We start from the raw sequence: 12,480 nt of genomic DNA on the forward strand, positions 1-12,480 counted from the left end.
GTTGCGCCTGCGCTGTGTGTGGGAGTCGCGGTGGCTGGGCGTAGGGCCTAAACTGCGCGCTCGAGGTCTGAGCCCTTCCTGCGGGCGGTGCACGCAGGCTGTGGAAACGCAGTTCGAGACTGCCCCCCAGAAGATGCCTGAAATAAGAGTCACTCCCTTGGGTGAGTCCGAGTCTGAAGCATCTTCTGCGGCGTCCGGCTAGTCGGGCCAGTCCCTTCATAGCAATCTAGCAATACAGCCAGCGATCAGCCCTCCATCAGCTGTGCGCCCCAAGGAGCGGAAGCCATGGTAGAACGTTTCGGAGCTGGTGCTTCCTCATCTCTGCCTGGCATGGGGGTCGAAGAGATTGGAGTTGATTCCTGGTCCTAGGGCTCGATATGAGTTATGGAGGCCCAGCTTTTGTACCTAGGCTGCCTAACAGCGAGACGAGAAGGAGACCCTGAAGCTCTAAGTGGCTGGGAGGTTAAATGGGTCTTGGGCAGGTGTGACCACTGTTTGTAGCCTGTCAGTGGTGTTGAATTCAGCCACAGAACTCGTCCTGGCGACTTCTCTGTCCTGCACGTGGATTGTTACTTCAAGACCCTTCTACTTGGGCTTCTTCCTCACTTTTGGTTTTCTTTTCACCTCTTTTACCTCTTTATCTTGCCCAGGTTGCTCGTTATCACCCCTCAGTTCAGTTTTTGTGTCTGGTCTGTCCTGAATTTTAAATAGTATATCTGTCCATCGTAGAATCTAGAGTTCTAAAAGTTCTAACAGCATAGTATGGTATATAGGAGGAAACAACCATTTGAAATCTGGGGTTTGCCAGGCAGTGGTGGTACACACCCTTAATCCCAGCACTCAGGAGGCAGAGCCAGGTGGATCTCTGTGAGTTCAAGGCCAGCCTGGTCTACAGAGCGAGATCCAGGACAGGCACCAAAACTGCACAGAGAAACCCTGTGTCGAAAAACATCAAAAAGAGAAATCTGGGGTTCCAGAACCTCCTTGAATGTCCCTAGTTTTTTCTTCATGCATGTGTTGCTGAGGTGCTGGAAGCACCTTCTCATTCATATGATTGATGCCTAGGTCATCTTAGTTAGAACTGAGTCTTCTCAACTCACTGCATTACAGGACCTTAGCAGAACCAACCTCTCATACTGACTACCTTCATCCCATCCAAGTATTAATTAGACTACAGGATCAAACAACATCAAACATATTCTTAGACCCAGCTCCCTGACTCCTACTCCCACTGGGGAAATTTTGTTTTGTTTTCTGCCACCGTTCTGAAATTTTTTTGCACAGTTGTTTAATCTCCACCTGATGTACTCAGTGTCTCATCGCCTCATTCCCCTAGGGTGTAAATCTGCACTGTGCAGAGATGTATGGATAAGGTATTATCCCGTGCTGCTTTCTCCGTTTTGTCTCCTCCCATGTCTGATGTCTCTGCACTGTAGGCTTCTATTCTTTCCTGGAATTGTAAGTCTCTTAGCACCATTTTTGATAGTGTGTAATTGTGGATGCCTGGATGTCAGGTTCTCCCCTGTAAAGGTGCAGCCATTTCCCTTCTATAAATGTTTCAAGGGCCTCAGGGCCTAGCACAACTTCAGAGCTAGAGGTACAGTGTGGAGTGACACTGAGACCTTCCTTCAGGGAGCGCCCATCTTGGGGAGGTAGGAATAGGCCTGGAGGAGAACCTGAGGCCAACTCCTCCCCAACCTCATTGTGGCTGGCTACATAAGGAAAGCAGACTGGGCCATGGATGACGTTGGGTACTGATACTGATAGTGCTTGGTGCCTGAAGTTGGCAGATGGAGACTACAGGATCCAAGATGGGAACAAGGCTGTTTTTTGTTCTCAGATCCCTGTTGAGGCTTGGACCATATCTCTCTCCTTATGAACCCAGATTCCAGGGAGAGAACAGGTGTGTCCAATGTGGCCAGTATCGTGGGCTGAACAGCTGGGAGGGTTACTTAGTCATCAAGACCAGGGGAGGAACTCTCATTGAGACTGAGGTAGGGGTTTGGTGATATGGGGCCTGTGCTGCCCACTGACTAAAGTGGGCCATCTGTGCTACAGCCAGTTATTGGTCAGAGTCATGATTCTTTATAGCTGGGCGGAGGCCACATGATATGGCATCACTCAACACTAAAACTCAGGGTTCAGGCCTCAGCCTCTTCAGGAAGAAATCCAAGGGAAGAAAGCCTTGTTGATTTGCAGCCCCATTGAAGGTCAGGAGTAATTGGACTAAGGTCTGGGGAAACAGCAGTAATATTCCACAGAGTAGTGGCTTGCATCTGTTCAGTGTTGGGGACCACAGGCAGTGCTTAATGCTCTGCTAGCAGTTCATTGCAGTTTTGAGATGTGCAGGAAAGCATGGTGAAGGAAGGGCATGTGACCCTAGCATAGTGCTTTGTCTTCCCATGGTGCGTTCCCCTTAACCTGCACTTGATGATACCTGTTTCCTAGCCCATGTGTCTGTCTACCCAACAGTCTTAGGGCCTGCAGAGCCAAAGGTAATAAGTAGTTCTGTGGAGGTCAGCCCTTCCAATAGTGAGGGAAGGAAACTTAGAAAAGAGGGAGGAGCCATAGCCTTGTCTCTCACCTGCCCTTCTTGAGCAGGGGCTGGCCAGGATGTGGGCCGCAGCTGCATTTTGGTCTCCATTTCGGGCAAGAATGTCATGTTGGACTGTGGGATGCACATGGGCTACAATGATGACGTGAGTACTTTGGGTGGGTGGTCCAGAGGGCAGCAAGGGCCACAGTCTACTTTCTAATCATGTTCTATCTAGCCATGTGAATCCTGGGACTTTAGAGAGGGGACAAATGGGGCAGGTGGGCAGCAGGGGCATTCCTAGACAGTTATACCCATGATGGGTGGGGACAGGTGGCCCTGTCATATGGTGCTTAAAAAGTAGGGCCCAGCTGAGATGAGCCTCTTGAGGATCCTTGAGGCTGGTCATGATTGGACCCTTTGGGCTTAGCAGCTTGCTACTTGTTCATGAGGTCAGCTAGTAGCTTATGAATAGCCAGTAGCAAACTCACTTATGTAAGGGTTTGCTGGGGTCACTCCCTGGGGTGCATCACTCTTGTTTTTTGGAGACTCTGGGTAGCTTACTGTGTTCCAACTTTTCTCTTGTCTCATCAGAGGCGCTTTCCAGACTTTTCCTACATCACCCAGAGTGGCCGGCTGACTGACTTTCTGGACTGTGTAATCATCAGGTAGGTTTGTCAGGGTTTTGATGTCCTTTCTTATACCCTATTTTAGAGGCTGTGCTAAACGAAGCTACATTGTGGCTCATTCTTCAGAGTGGCCATTAAATCCCTCAGAGCCAGGAAGATGATTGTGCCTGTTGGCTGTGCCCTTGAGTGTCATGAATTAAAGCCTAGAAGGTGACCCAGGAAATAGAGACCTAACCAAGGTAGCTAGCACCAAGATGTGTCCTTCACCTGCCAAGTGTGGGGCCTCTCCAAACTAGATTACCCCGTGAGACCTTTACTCACCAGCACCTGGCCACAGTGATTGCACCCTCTCACCAGTTCCTCCCCATTTTACCAGCTAAGTACATCTGGTATATTCTGCTTGTGCTTCCTCTTCCAGCTTTAACTCTGGTTCTCCAAGCCTTGTTTTCTCTTGTTCCTTTGTTGTCTCAAGAGCACTAAGCCCTGTTGCTCACTGGCTGTTACTGATGTCCTAGGCAGTTCATGGTCTAGCCTCCAGTTGCCACCACCTCAGCCAGGTAGAGCTGAGCAAGGCGAGACATCTTTCTTTCCTCCTTGGCTCCCATTTTCATGTTCTGTCCAGATAGGCTGCAAGCTGTTCCCTGGCCCATACCCTTTCACAGTCCCTCTTGTCACGCCTAGTCTAGTTGGCCCCAGTCTTACTGTAGCACTTCTTTCTCAACACCCACACTGTCACCATTAGCCAGTGGTCCTTTAAGCCGAAAGCAGCCCATCTTGGTAAGCTGTGTCCTCAGGCTCTGGTGTTGGTCCCTTCTAGACACGAGTCACTCACTACCTGCCTGCTTTGGGTTGACTAGCCCCACTCTTTCCCGGAAGGGTATTCCTAGGCCTTGCCCTGAGCTGTCTCAGTTCTCTCTTGCCTCCATCAGGAAGACTTCCTGACAGATAGTGGCACTTTTCCTAGTATGGTATTTGCTGGCCTGCCTTTTACTTCCTCACCAACTTGTCACCGTCTGATTCAGATGGGGTGTGTGTATATGTATTTGTAGGAGGCCAGAGACAACCTCAGGTGTTATTCCCTTGTGGGTTTTTTTTTTTTTTTTTTGGTTTTTCGAGACAGGGTTTCTCTTGTGTAGCTTTGCGCCTTTCCTGGAACTCGCTTTGGAGACCAGGCTGGCCTCGAACTCACAGAGATCCGCCTGGCTCTGCCTCCCGAGTGCTGGGATTAAAGGCGTGCGCCACCACCGCCCGGCTTTTTTTTTTTTTTTTTTGAGACAAGGTTTCTCTGTGTAGTTTTGGAGCCTGTCCTGGATCTCGCTCTGTAGACCAGGCTGGATTCGAACTCACAGATACCCGCCTGGCTTTGCCTCCTGATTGCTGGGATAAAAGGCGTGCGCTGCCGCCGCCGCCGCCACCACCACCACCTAGCTGCCCTTGTGTTTTTTGAGACAAGATCTCTCACTAGACCTGAGTTCACTAATTAGGCTAGGTTTGCTGGCAAGCAAGCTCCATCTACCTGTCTTCACCTCCCAGCACTGGGAGTATAAGCATACTTGTACCATTATGCCCAGCTTTTTATGTGGGTGCTGGGAATCAAACTCAGATCCTTGTGTTTATGAGGCAGGCACTTTACCAACTGAGTTATCTCCCCACCCTTGGTTATTGTTTGTTTTAATTGCCAACACCTGATTTGTTTGTTTTCAAGCTGGGGGTCTCGCTAGCTCTGGCTGTCCCAGAACTCACTATGTAGACCAGGTTGGCCTCAAACTCAGAGATCTCCCGAGTGCTGGGATTAAAGGCGTACACCACCACTGCTGCCCTGCTGCTTTTTGTTTTTATTTTTGAGATGGTTTCTCTGTATAGCGTTGGCTGTCCTGGAACTCCCTCTGTAGACCAGGCTAGCCTCAAACTCACTGAGGTTCGCCTGCCTCTGTCTCTTGAATGCTGGGATTAAAGTTGTGTGCCACCACCACCTGGCTTCTTTTATTGTTTTAAGACAGTCTTGTGTAGCACAGGCTGGATTGAACTCCTAATCCTGCCTATACTTCCCAAGTGCTCAGATTACACGTATGTGCCACCATGCCCTATTCTGATTCAGGTTTAATTACTAATTTTCATATTGGTTTTCTGGGTATCTAGACTGCTCATTTGGGACAACTGTGAATTTTGTGTTTTGTTCATTTTTGACTCTTTCTTACCTATGATAGTGATATACATTAGGTCTCAGTAAATGAGTGGACCATGAGCATAGGTCTGAGAAGTGGGATGGCTGGGAGAGAGTGGTCCTAGGCTGACTAGTGTCACATTCCCCCAGCCATTTCCACCTGGACCACTGTGGGGCACTCCCTTACTTCAGTGAAATGGTGGGCTACGATGGGCCTATCTATATGACCCACCCCACTCAGGCCATCTGCCCCATCCTGTTGGAAGACTACCGCAAGATCGCAGTGGACAAGAAGGGCGAGGCAAATTTCTTCACTTCTCAGATGATCAAAGACTGTATGAAGAAGGTGGTGGCCGTTCACCTGCACCAGACGGTTCAGGTCAGGATCCCTGGCCCATTCTGCACATAGTCTGAAAGGCCTTAGGGTTTTGGTCCCAGGCCACCCCATCTCACTCTTTTCTCTAGCTCTGTGGGCGAGTGTCCAGCCACATTTGGCATTTAGGTTGGGAGAATATATGTGTGGTATGTCTGTATGTTTGTGCATATACCTATATAATCAAGGCTTTTTCCCACCTGGCTCTGCCCAAGCTACATTCCATAAGCCAGCCTGCCTTTTGTCCTCCTAAGGAGAGATCTGAGGTATATGCAACTTGTTGGGTATCTTGGTCTGTCATTTGGTAAGGAGGCAGAGCCAGGACAGCAAGATGAACCAGTCTGGTCAAGTACCCAATACCAGGCTGTGATAATATATAGGTCAAGGAAGGAAGGAATGAAAGATATAAATAGCCAAGTGACTGGTTAAATTTAGCAAAATTCTTTAGAAATTGTGGATTTGTCTGCTTCTTATTAGAATTTTTATTTTGCTTTATATGTTGCTGCCACCCATCCTTTTAGTTTTTTAATTTTTTCTTTTTTGAGACAGGGGGAGTTTCTCTGTGTAACTGCCCTGGCTGTCCTGGAACTCGCTCAGTAGACCAGGCTGGCCTCGAACTCACAGAGTCTGCCTGCTTCTGCCTCCCGCCAAGTGCTGGGATTAAAGGCATGTTTCTATGTGTATGTGTGTTGAGTATATATATATATATATATATATATATGTTGATTCTGTTGAGAGGGAGAGGAAGAGGGAGGGAGGATGTGTGTATGTTTATTGCTGTGATAAAACACCATGACCAAAAGCAACATGAGAAGGAAAGGGTTTATTTCAAACTTGTGATACTCCTTCCTATATTAGTCTCTTGGGTATTAGGACTATATGTGTCTGTCATACCAGGGTGACCTCCTTATTCTAATCTACCTACTAAAATACTGCCTTCTCTGGTAACCTTGCTGTAAGGACTCCTTTGACAGTCCTACAGAAGGTGATTGGAGATACATTGATTTTTCTGTCTACTGCCATGTCTGCCTGGGTGTCTGGTAAGGACAGAGGTTTTACTGGGGCCCACAGACCAGGAACTGGTCCTAATCCCACCATTCTTTGAGTTTCTCCTTCCAGGAGTTTATATTCTAACTGCTGCCCCAAGTCTTGGCCTCCTGATGATGCCCAGTTGTCCCTACTGCTGACCTTATGGGAGCCAAGCCAGCCTGGGGTTAAGCTAGCTGCATGCTGCTGAGGATTGGGGAGTTTCACCTTTGAAAGGGCTGGTTGTTGGAATTTTAGAAACTGGATTCTCTTCTTTCATCCATCTGTGATTTCCTTCCTTCCTCCCTTCCTTCCTCCCTTCCTTCCTTCCCTTCTTTTCTTTCTCTTCAAGACAGGGTTTCTCTGTGTAGACCTGTCTGTTCTGGAACTCTCTTTGTAGACTAGGCTGGCCTGGAACTCAGAGATTCGTTCCCTCTGCCTCCCAAGTGCTGGGATTTCTTTTTTTGAGTCTTGGTGGGAAAGGCCTATATGTTGAAGGGCCCATTTTATTTTATTTTTATTTTTATTTTTTTTAAGATTTATTTATTATGTATACAACATGTATGCCTGCAGGCCAGAAGAGGGCACCAGATCTCATTACAGATGGTTGTAAGCCACCATGTGGTTGATGGGAATTGAACTCAGGACCTCTGGAAGAGCAGTCAGTGCTCTTAACCTCTGAGCCATCTCTCCAGCCCAAAGGGCCCATTTTAAATAAGAAGTCAGTGAAGTCTTGCCCAGCACTCCAGAGGCAGAGGCAGGCGGATCTCTGTTAGTTCAAGGCCAGCCTGGTCTCCAAAGCTACACAGAGAAATCCTGTGTCGAAAAACCAAAAAAAAAAAAAAAAAAAAAAAAAAAAAGAAAGAAAGAAAAGTGAGTTCCCGTCAGCTGTTGGGAACAGCTGTGTACTCTGGCCTATGGAAGACTACATATTATAGAGTACAGGAATCTTACATGCTCTGGGAGACATTCCTCTTACCAGCCTGGTGTGGCAGACTTTCCTGGGGAGATACAGTACACACATCTACTCACCCTAGAATGGGAGCCATAACAAGACAGTTGCACCAATGTCCAATTTATTGATCCAGTGAGTTTTTTTTTTTTTTTTTTTTTTTTTTTTGGTTTTTCGAGACAGGGTTTCTCTGTGTAGCTTTGCGCCTTTCCTGGATCTTCTCTCTGTAGACCAGGCTGGCCTCGAACTCACAAAGATCCACCTGCCTCTGCCTCCCAAGTGCTGGGATTAAAGGCGTGCGCCACTACCGCCCGGCCAGTGATATTTTTTTATTGGGCTACTAACAGGAGTATGGTGAGGGGTTACTTGAAAGGAGCAGGGATAACTAAAAAACAGTTACATCACAAGAACATGTGTAACAACTCCTTGGAAGTCTCTATACAGCTTAGAGGCAGCTCCACTGACCTGGACCAGCAAACCAAGGTCCTAAGAGAATCAGGAAATCAGAAGATAAGGAGATAGCAAAGTTTGGCATCAGGAGGTCTTCCACAAACTGTCTTATCCCAAGCAAGCTTATTCAGAAGTACAGAATCATATATGCTATTTCCAGGAGAGAAATGGGATGGGGTAAGCAGAAACTATCATACAATTGGAGGAAGTTAGCAGGAAGCTAGTCAAGCAGTGTTGCACTAAGGGAACACAGGGTATCTCAAGAGCATTATAGACTGAGCACCCAGCATCCTTGGAGCTATATCTCTTCAGGGGGAAAAGCTAAGTTCCCAGGAGTTGAAACCTTAACTTCTTTGAGGCCCAGGTCCCTGCCTCAGACTGGGCCTTACTGAGTCTGTCCCTAGGCAAGGACACAGAACTAGTTCCTTTTGCCATTTCATCAGGGCATCTGAGAAAGCCTTGGATCTGTCTGGCTCTCAAAACTCCACAGTCAGATCCTTTCTCATCTGTTTTCTTTCCACAGTTTGGCTGGTCAGAGTCTCTAATCCCAGCAACTATTTACTCCCTTTTATATTGTTGGTGGGGACTTTGAAGAATCTTCTAAGCTTGTGTTCTTCCAGAATGTGACCTTTTATTTACCTACTGTTTACCACCCATGGCTCTGAGCTCCTCATCTTTGCTGGGGCAAATGTTTCAATTTGGGGGGAGTGTTCCAATTCCAAAGAACATGCCATATAACATAGCCCCTTTCCTCTGTGTCCTGTGGTCTTGTCTTTCTTGAAGCTCTTCCATGATCATTTTTCATGAGATGCAGAGTTCCAGGATGATAGTTATCTTACCCATATCATTTGGAATACTATCTGCTTCTTTTGTTTAGGCTGCTTTCCCTTTGGCCTTGGTAGGCTGTGCTGTGGTGGACCTTAATCAGTCTCCTGGTACTGGAGCTTGATGTCTTTAATTCTTGCTGCCTACGTTCCTGGGGTTCTGAGTAGCTTAACATTAGATCTTTCCACTATAGGCCTTCCATCTCCCCTTTTGTGTTATTCTTCATACTAGATTTTTTTTTTTTTTTTTGTCGGAGCTGAGGACCGAACCCAGGGCCTTGCACTTGCTAGGCAAGCGCTCTACCACTGAGCTACATCCCCAACCCCCATACTAGATTTTTAAAAAAAGTTTTCTTGAAGCAGTCTCACTGCACAGCCCAGGCTGGCCTTAAACTCTCCGTTTTCCTGCTTTAGCCTTCTAAGAACTCAAGAACTGAGATAACAGTTGTATGTCACCATGTGCAGTTCCTCAACATTTTAGTCATTCATTCTCTTGACTTTATTCACTGTTCTAAATCCTACTCAAGTTCCTTTTTTTTGAGGTAGGACTTCACTATGTAGCTCAGACTGGCCTTGAACTCATAATGATCCTCCTGCCTATCTTTCAGAGTGCTGGGATTATAGGCTTGTACCACAATACCCAACTCTACCTATTTAATATTTATTTAGTTTTTCAAGACAGGGTTTCTCTGTGTAGCACTGGCTGTCCTGGAACTCACTTTTTAGACCAGGCTGGCCTTGCACTTACAGAGATCTACCTGTCTCTGCCTCCCAAGTGCTGAGATTAAAGGCGTGCACCCACCACCATGCCTGGCATATCTATTGAATTCTTAATTTGGGTTACTATCATGGCTAGTTTTAGAATTTTTTTTTTTTTTTAATGTTTGGGGTTTATTTGTACTCTTAGTCTAGTCTAGAAGTGGCTTCTAGATTCTCACTTATCTGTTTTTGTTTGTTTTTACTGTGCTACAACCCCTAGGTATAGTTGCTTTTGGTTAAGCCCCAGACTTCTTATGAGTAACAGGAATGGACTGGATAGGCTTAAGGTAATCATTTACTTCCTGCTTCCTCCCTGCCTTGCACCCTGAGAACATTCTTTCTTCTGTAGGTGGATGATGAACTGGAAATTAAGGCATACTATGCAGGCCATGTGCTGGGGGCAGCCATGTTCCAGATTAAAGTGGGATCAGAGTCTGTGGTCTACACGGTCAGTAGAAGTACTTGGGTTGAGTGAAATTGCTGGGGGTAGAAAGACATCTTACTTATTGCCATTTTCTTTGCCAGGGTGATTATAACATGACCCCAGACCGGCATTTAGGGTGAGTAGGCCTGTGTTTCACCCTGTGGGAACTTCCTGGGAATTAGTAGATCTAAGAGACATCATGGTGGGTATCTAAATGCTCAGCACCCACCATGGTCCTCCCATGCAATGTGGAAGTACCTTTGGAAGTCTGGGCTAGAGGCTTTTCTCCCCTGTTGTTTCCTCCAGAGTATGCTGCCATGATATTTGACAGGCCACCTACAGGAGCTCATGTCGGGGTGACCTAAAAGTGGGCTGTGATGGAGCTATAGTCCACTCTGCCACTTTGCTCCCAATTCTGTAGCCACGAACAATCCACCATGACCATTCCTGTTTTAGGGCTGCATGGATTGACAAGTGTCGCCCCAACTTGCTCATCACAGAATCCACGTATGCAACAACCATCCGAGACTCCAAACGCTGCAGAGAGCGAGATTTCCTTAAGAAAGTTCATGAGACTGTGGAGCGTGGTGGGAAGGTATTGACTATAGGCAGGCTCTGGTGTGTGCCTACTCTGGCCACACAGTATAGGTTTCCCAGCAGGCTTCATTGTCCTACATGTGGTCAGGGTCTCAGGGTTTGGGGGTTACTGTTTATTTGGCACTGAGATGACAGATTCTAGAGAGTCTTCCATTCCCTGGTGCTTGCATCCCATGAAGAGCTGTTCAAGAGCCTCCCACAATTCCTACTGTCTCTACGTGTGTGTGTGTGTGTGTGTGTGTGTGTGTGTGTGTGTGTATATGAAACCTGTAGTTCTTAGATGTCTGGCTATTCCTTTGCAGTAATGCTATCTTTGAATGCTATCATTCAACCTGCCAGCAAGGGTATAGTGAGCATATGGTACCTGCTGTGTTCAGGGAAGGGTAGTGTGGCCAGTGGCTCCCACCTGAATCAGCCTCACCACCCTCAGGTGTTGATCCCTGTGTTTGCACTGGGCCGGGCACAAGAGCTCTGCATCCTGCTGGAGACCTTCTGGTAAGTACACACAGAAATGGTCCACAGGTGGACAAGAAAAGGTGGAATGGCCTCTGCATAGAGTAAGTTCCTTACACTGCCAGGCACGGGGAGCTGTTGAGAAGTCAAGGTAGCAATGACTACCACTAGGTACTGATGCCCTGCTGTTTTGATGGAGCTGTGCGTGTGTTGGGTCATCCCATTTGACCATTGTCTGCAGGCTGTATGGGTCACTGCATGAATACTGAGTCTCCTCACATGAGCTCTGGGGACCCCTACCACTCCCATGTTTGTTTTATAGAACACAAGCTGAGAGGTCTGGCCTGGGGGTCATCAAGTAGAGACAGCATGGGACATTGTTCAAGGGACATTGAACTCAGCCCTGGTCATAGCCACTAAGCAGTGCAGTGGAGGGCACAGGGACACATGTTGCAGGCTAACTCTGGCCTCCTTGTACTGACTGGGCTGGTGGACACGCAGGGAGCGCATGAACCTGAAGGTGCCCATCTACTTCTCTACGGGCCTGACAGAGAAGGCCAACCACTACTACAAGCTCTTCATCACCTGGACCAACCAGAAAATACGTAAGACATTTGTCCAGAGGAATATGTTTGAGTTCAAGCACATCAAAGCCTTCGACCGGACATTTGCTGACAACCCAGGTCCCATGGTAAGGCCCTGGCAATGCAGCTTCTCCATATCTGGCCTTAAAGGATCTCTGCCTGTGGGGTTCCAGGAAGGACTACTGGCCAAAGGTCTAGTGCTTACTGCAGCCCTGGGTAAGGTCTACTCTTGACCCTTGTCAACCCTGCAGGTTGTGTTTGCCACACCCGGGATGCTGCATGCTGGCCAATCTCTGCAGATCTTTCGAAAGTGGGCAGGAAACGAGAAGAACATGGTGAGGGTTTGGGCCAATTCCCAAGTTGGCTACAGGGGCTCGTTATGGACTTAGGGAACTGGAGTACAGAAGGACTAGCCCTTAAACTTTGTGTCTTGACCCCATGATGACTCTACTGCTGTGTTCTGCTACCAGCAGCCCAGACTGAGCAACTGGCCTGCTGACAGACAGGTCCTTAGCCTCCTGAGCATGGTTGGCTCCAGGCCAGGGGTTGTCCCAAGAGGAAGTGTCTATGTTGGGAAGCCATGCAGCTGAATCTCACCTCCGCTTTCAGGTCATCATGCCTGGTTACTGTGTGCAAGGCACTGTGGGCCACAAGATCCTTAGTGGGCAACGAAAGCTGGAGATGGAGGGGCGTCAGGTGGTGAGTACCTCTC

The 12,480-nt window shown here is 47.7% G+C and overlaps 1 protein-coding gene across 1 annotated transcript in view; it reads left to right on the forward strand.

Annotated features, from left to right (window-relative positions):
- Positions 1–12,480, forward strand: part of Ints11 (integrator complex subunit 11) — a 13,815-nt gene continuing 1,335 nt past the window's right edge. Inside the window, exons 1-11 of the mRNA XM_059255564.1 lie at positions 1–161; positions 2,602–2,699; positions 3,128–3,201; positions 5,477–5,705; positions 10,060–10,158; positions 10,236–10,270; positions 10,591–10,729; positions 11,162–11,226; positions 11,686–11,875; positions 12,020–12,103; positions 12,378–12,467. Of these exons, the coding sequence (XP_059111547.1) occupies positions 134–161; positions 2,602–2,699; positions 3,128–3,201; positions 5,477–5,705; positions 10,060–10,158; positions 10,236–10,270; positions 10,591–10,729; positions 11,162–11,226; positions 11,686–11,875; positions 12,020–12,103; positions 12,378–12,467 (1,131 nt within the window). The 5' untranslated portion in view covers positions 1–133. The remainder of the gene's footprint in view (positions 162–2,601; positions 2,700–3,127; positions 3,202–5,476; positions 5,706–10,059; positions 10,159–10,235; positions 10,271–10,590; positions 10,730–11,161; positions 11,227–11,685; positions 11,876–12,019; positions 12,104–12,377; positions 12,468–12,480) is intronic.

This window comes from Peromyscus eremicus, chromosome 2, assembly GCF_949786415.1.
Source record: "Peromyscus eremicus chromosome 2, PerEre_H2_v1, whole genome shotgun sequence".
In the NCBI taxonomy this organism is placed as follows: Eukaryota; Metazoa; Chordata; class Mammalia; order Rodentia; family Cricetidae; genus Peromyscus; species Peromyscus eremicus.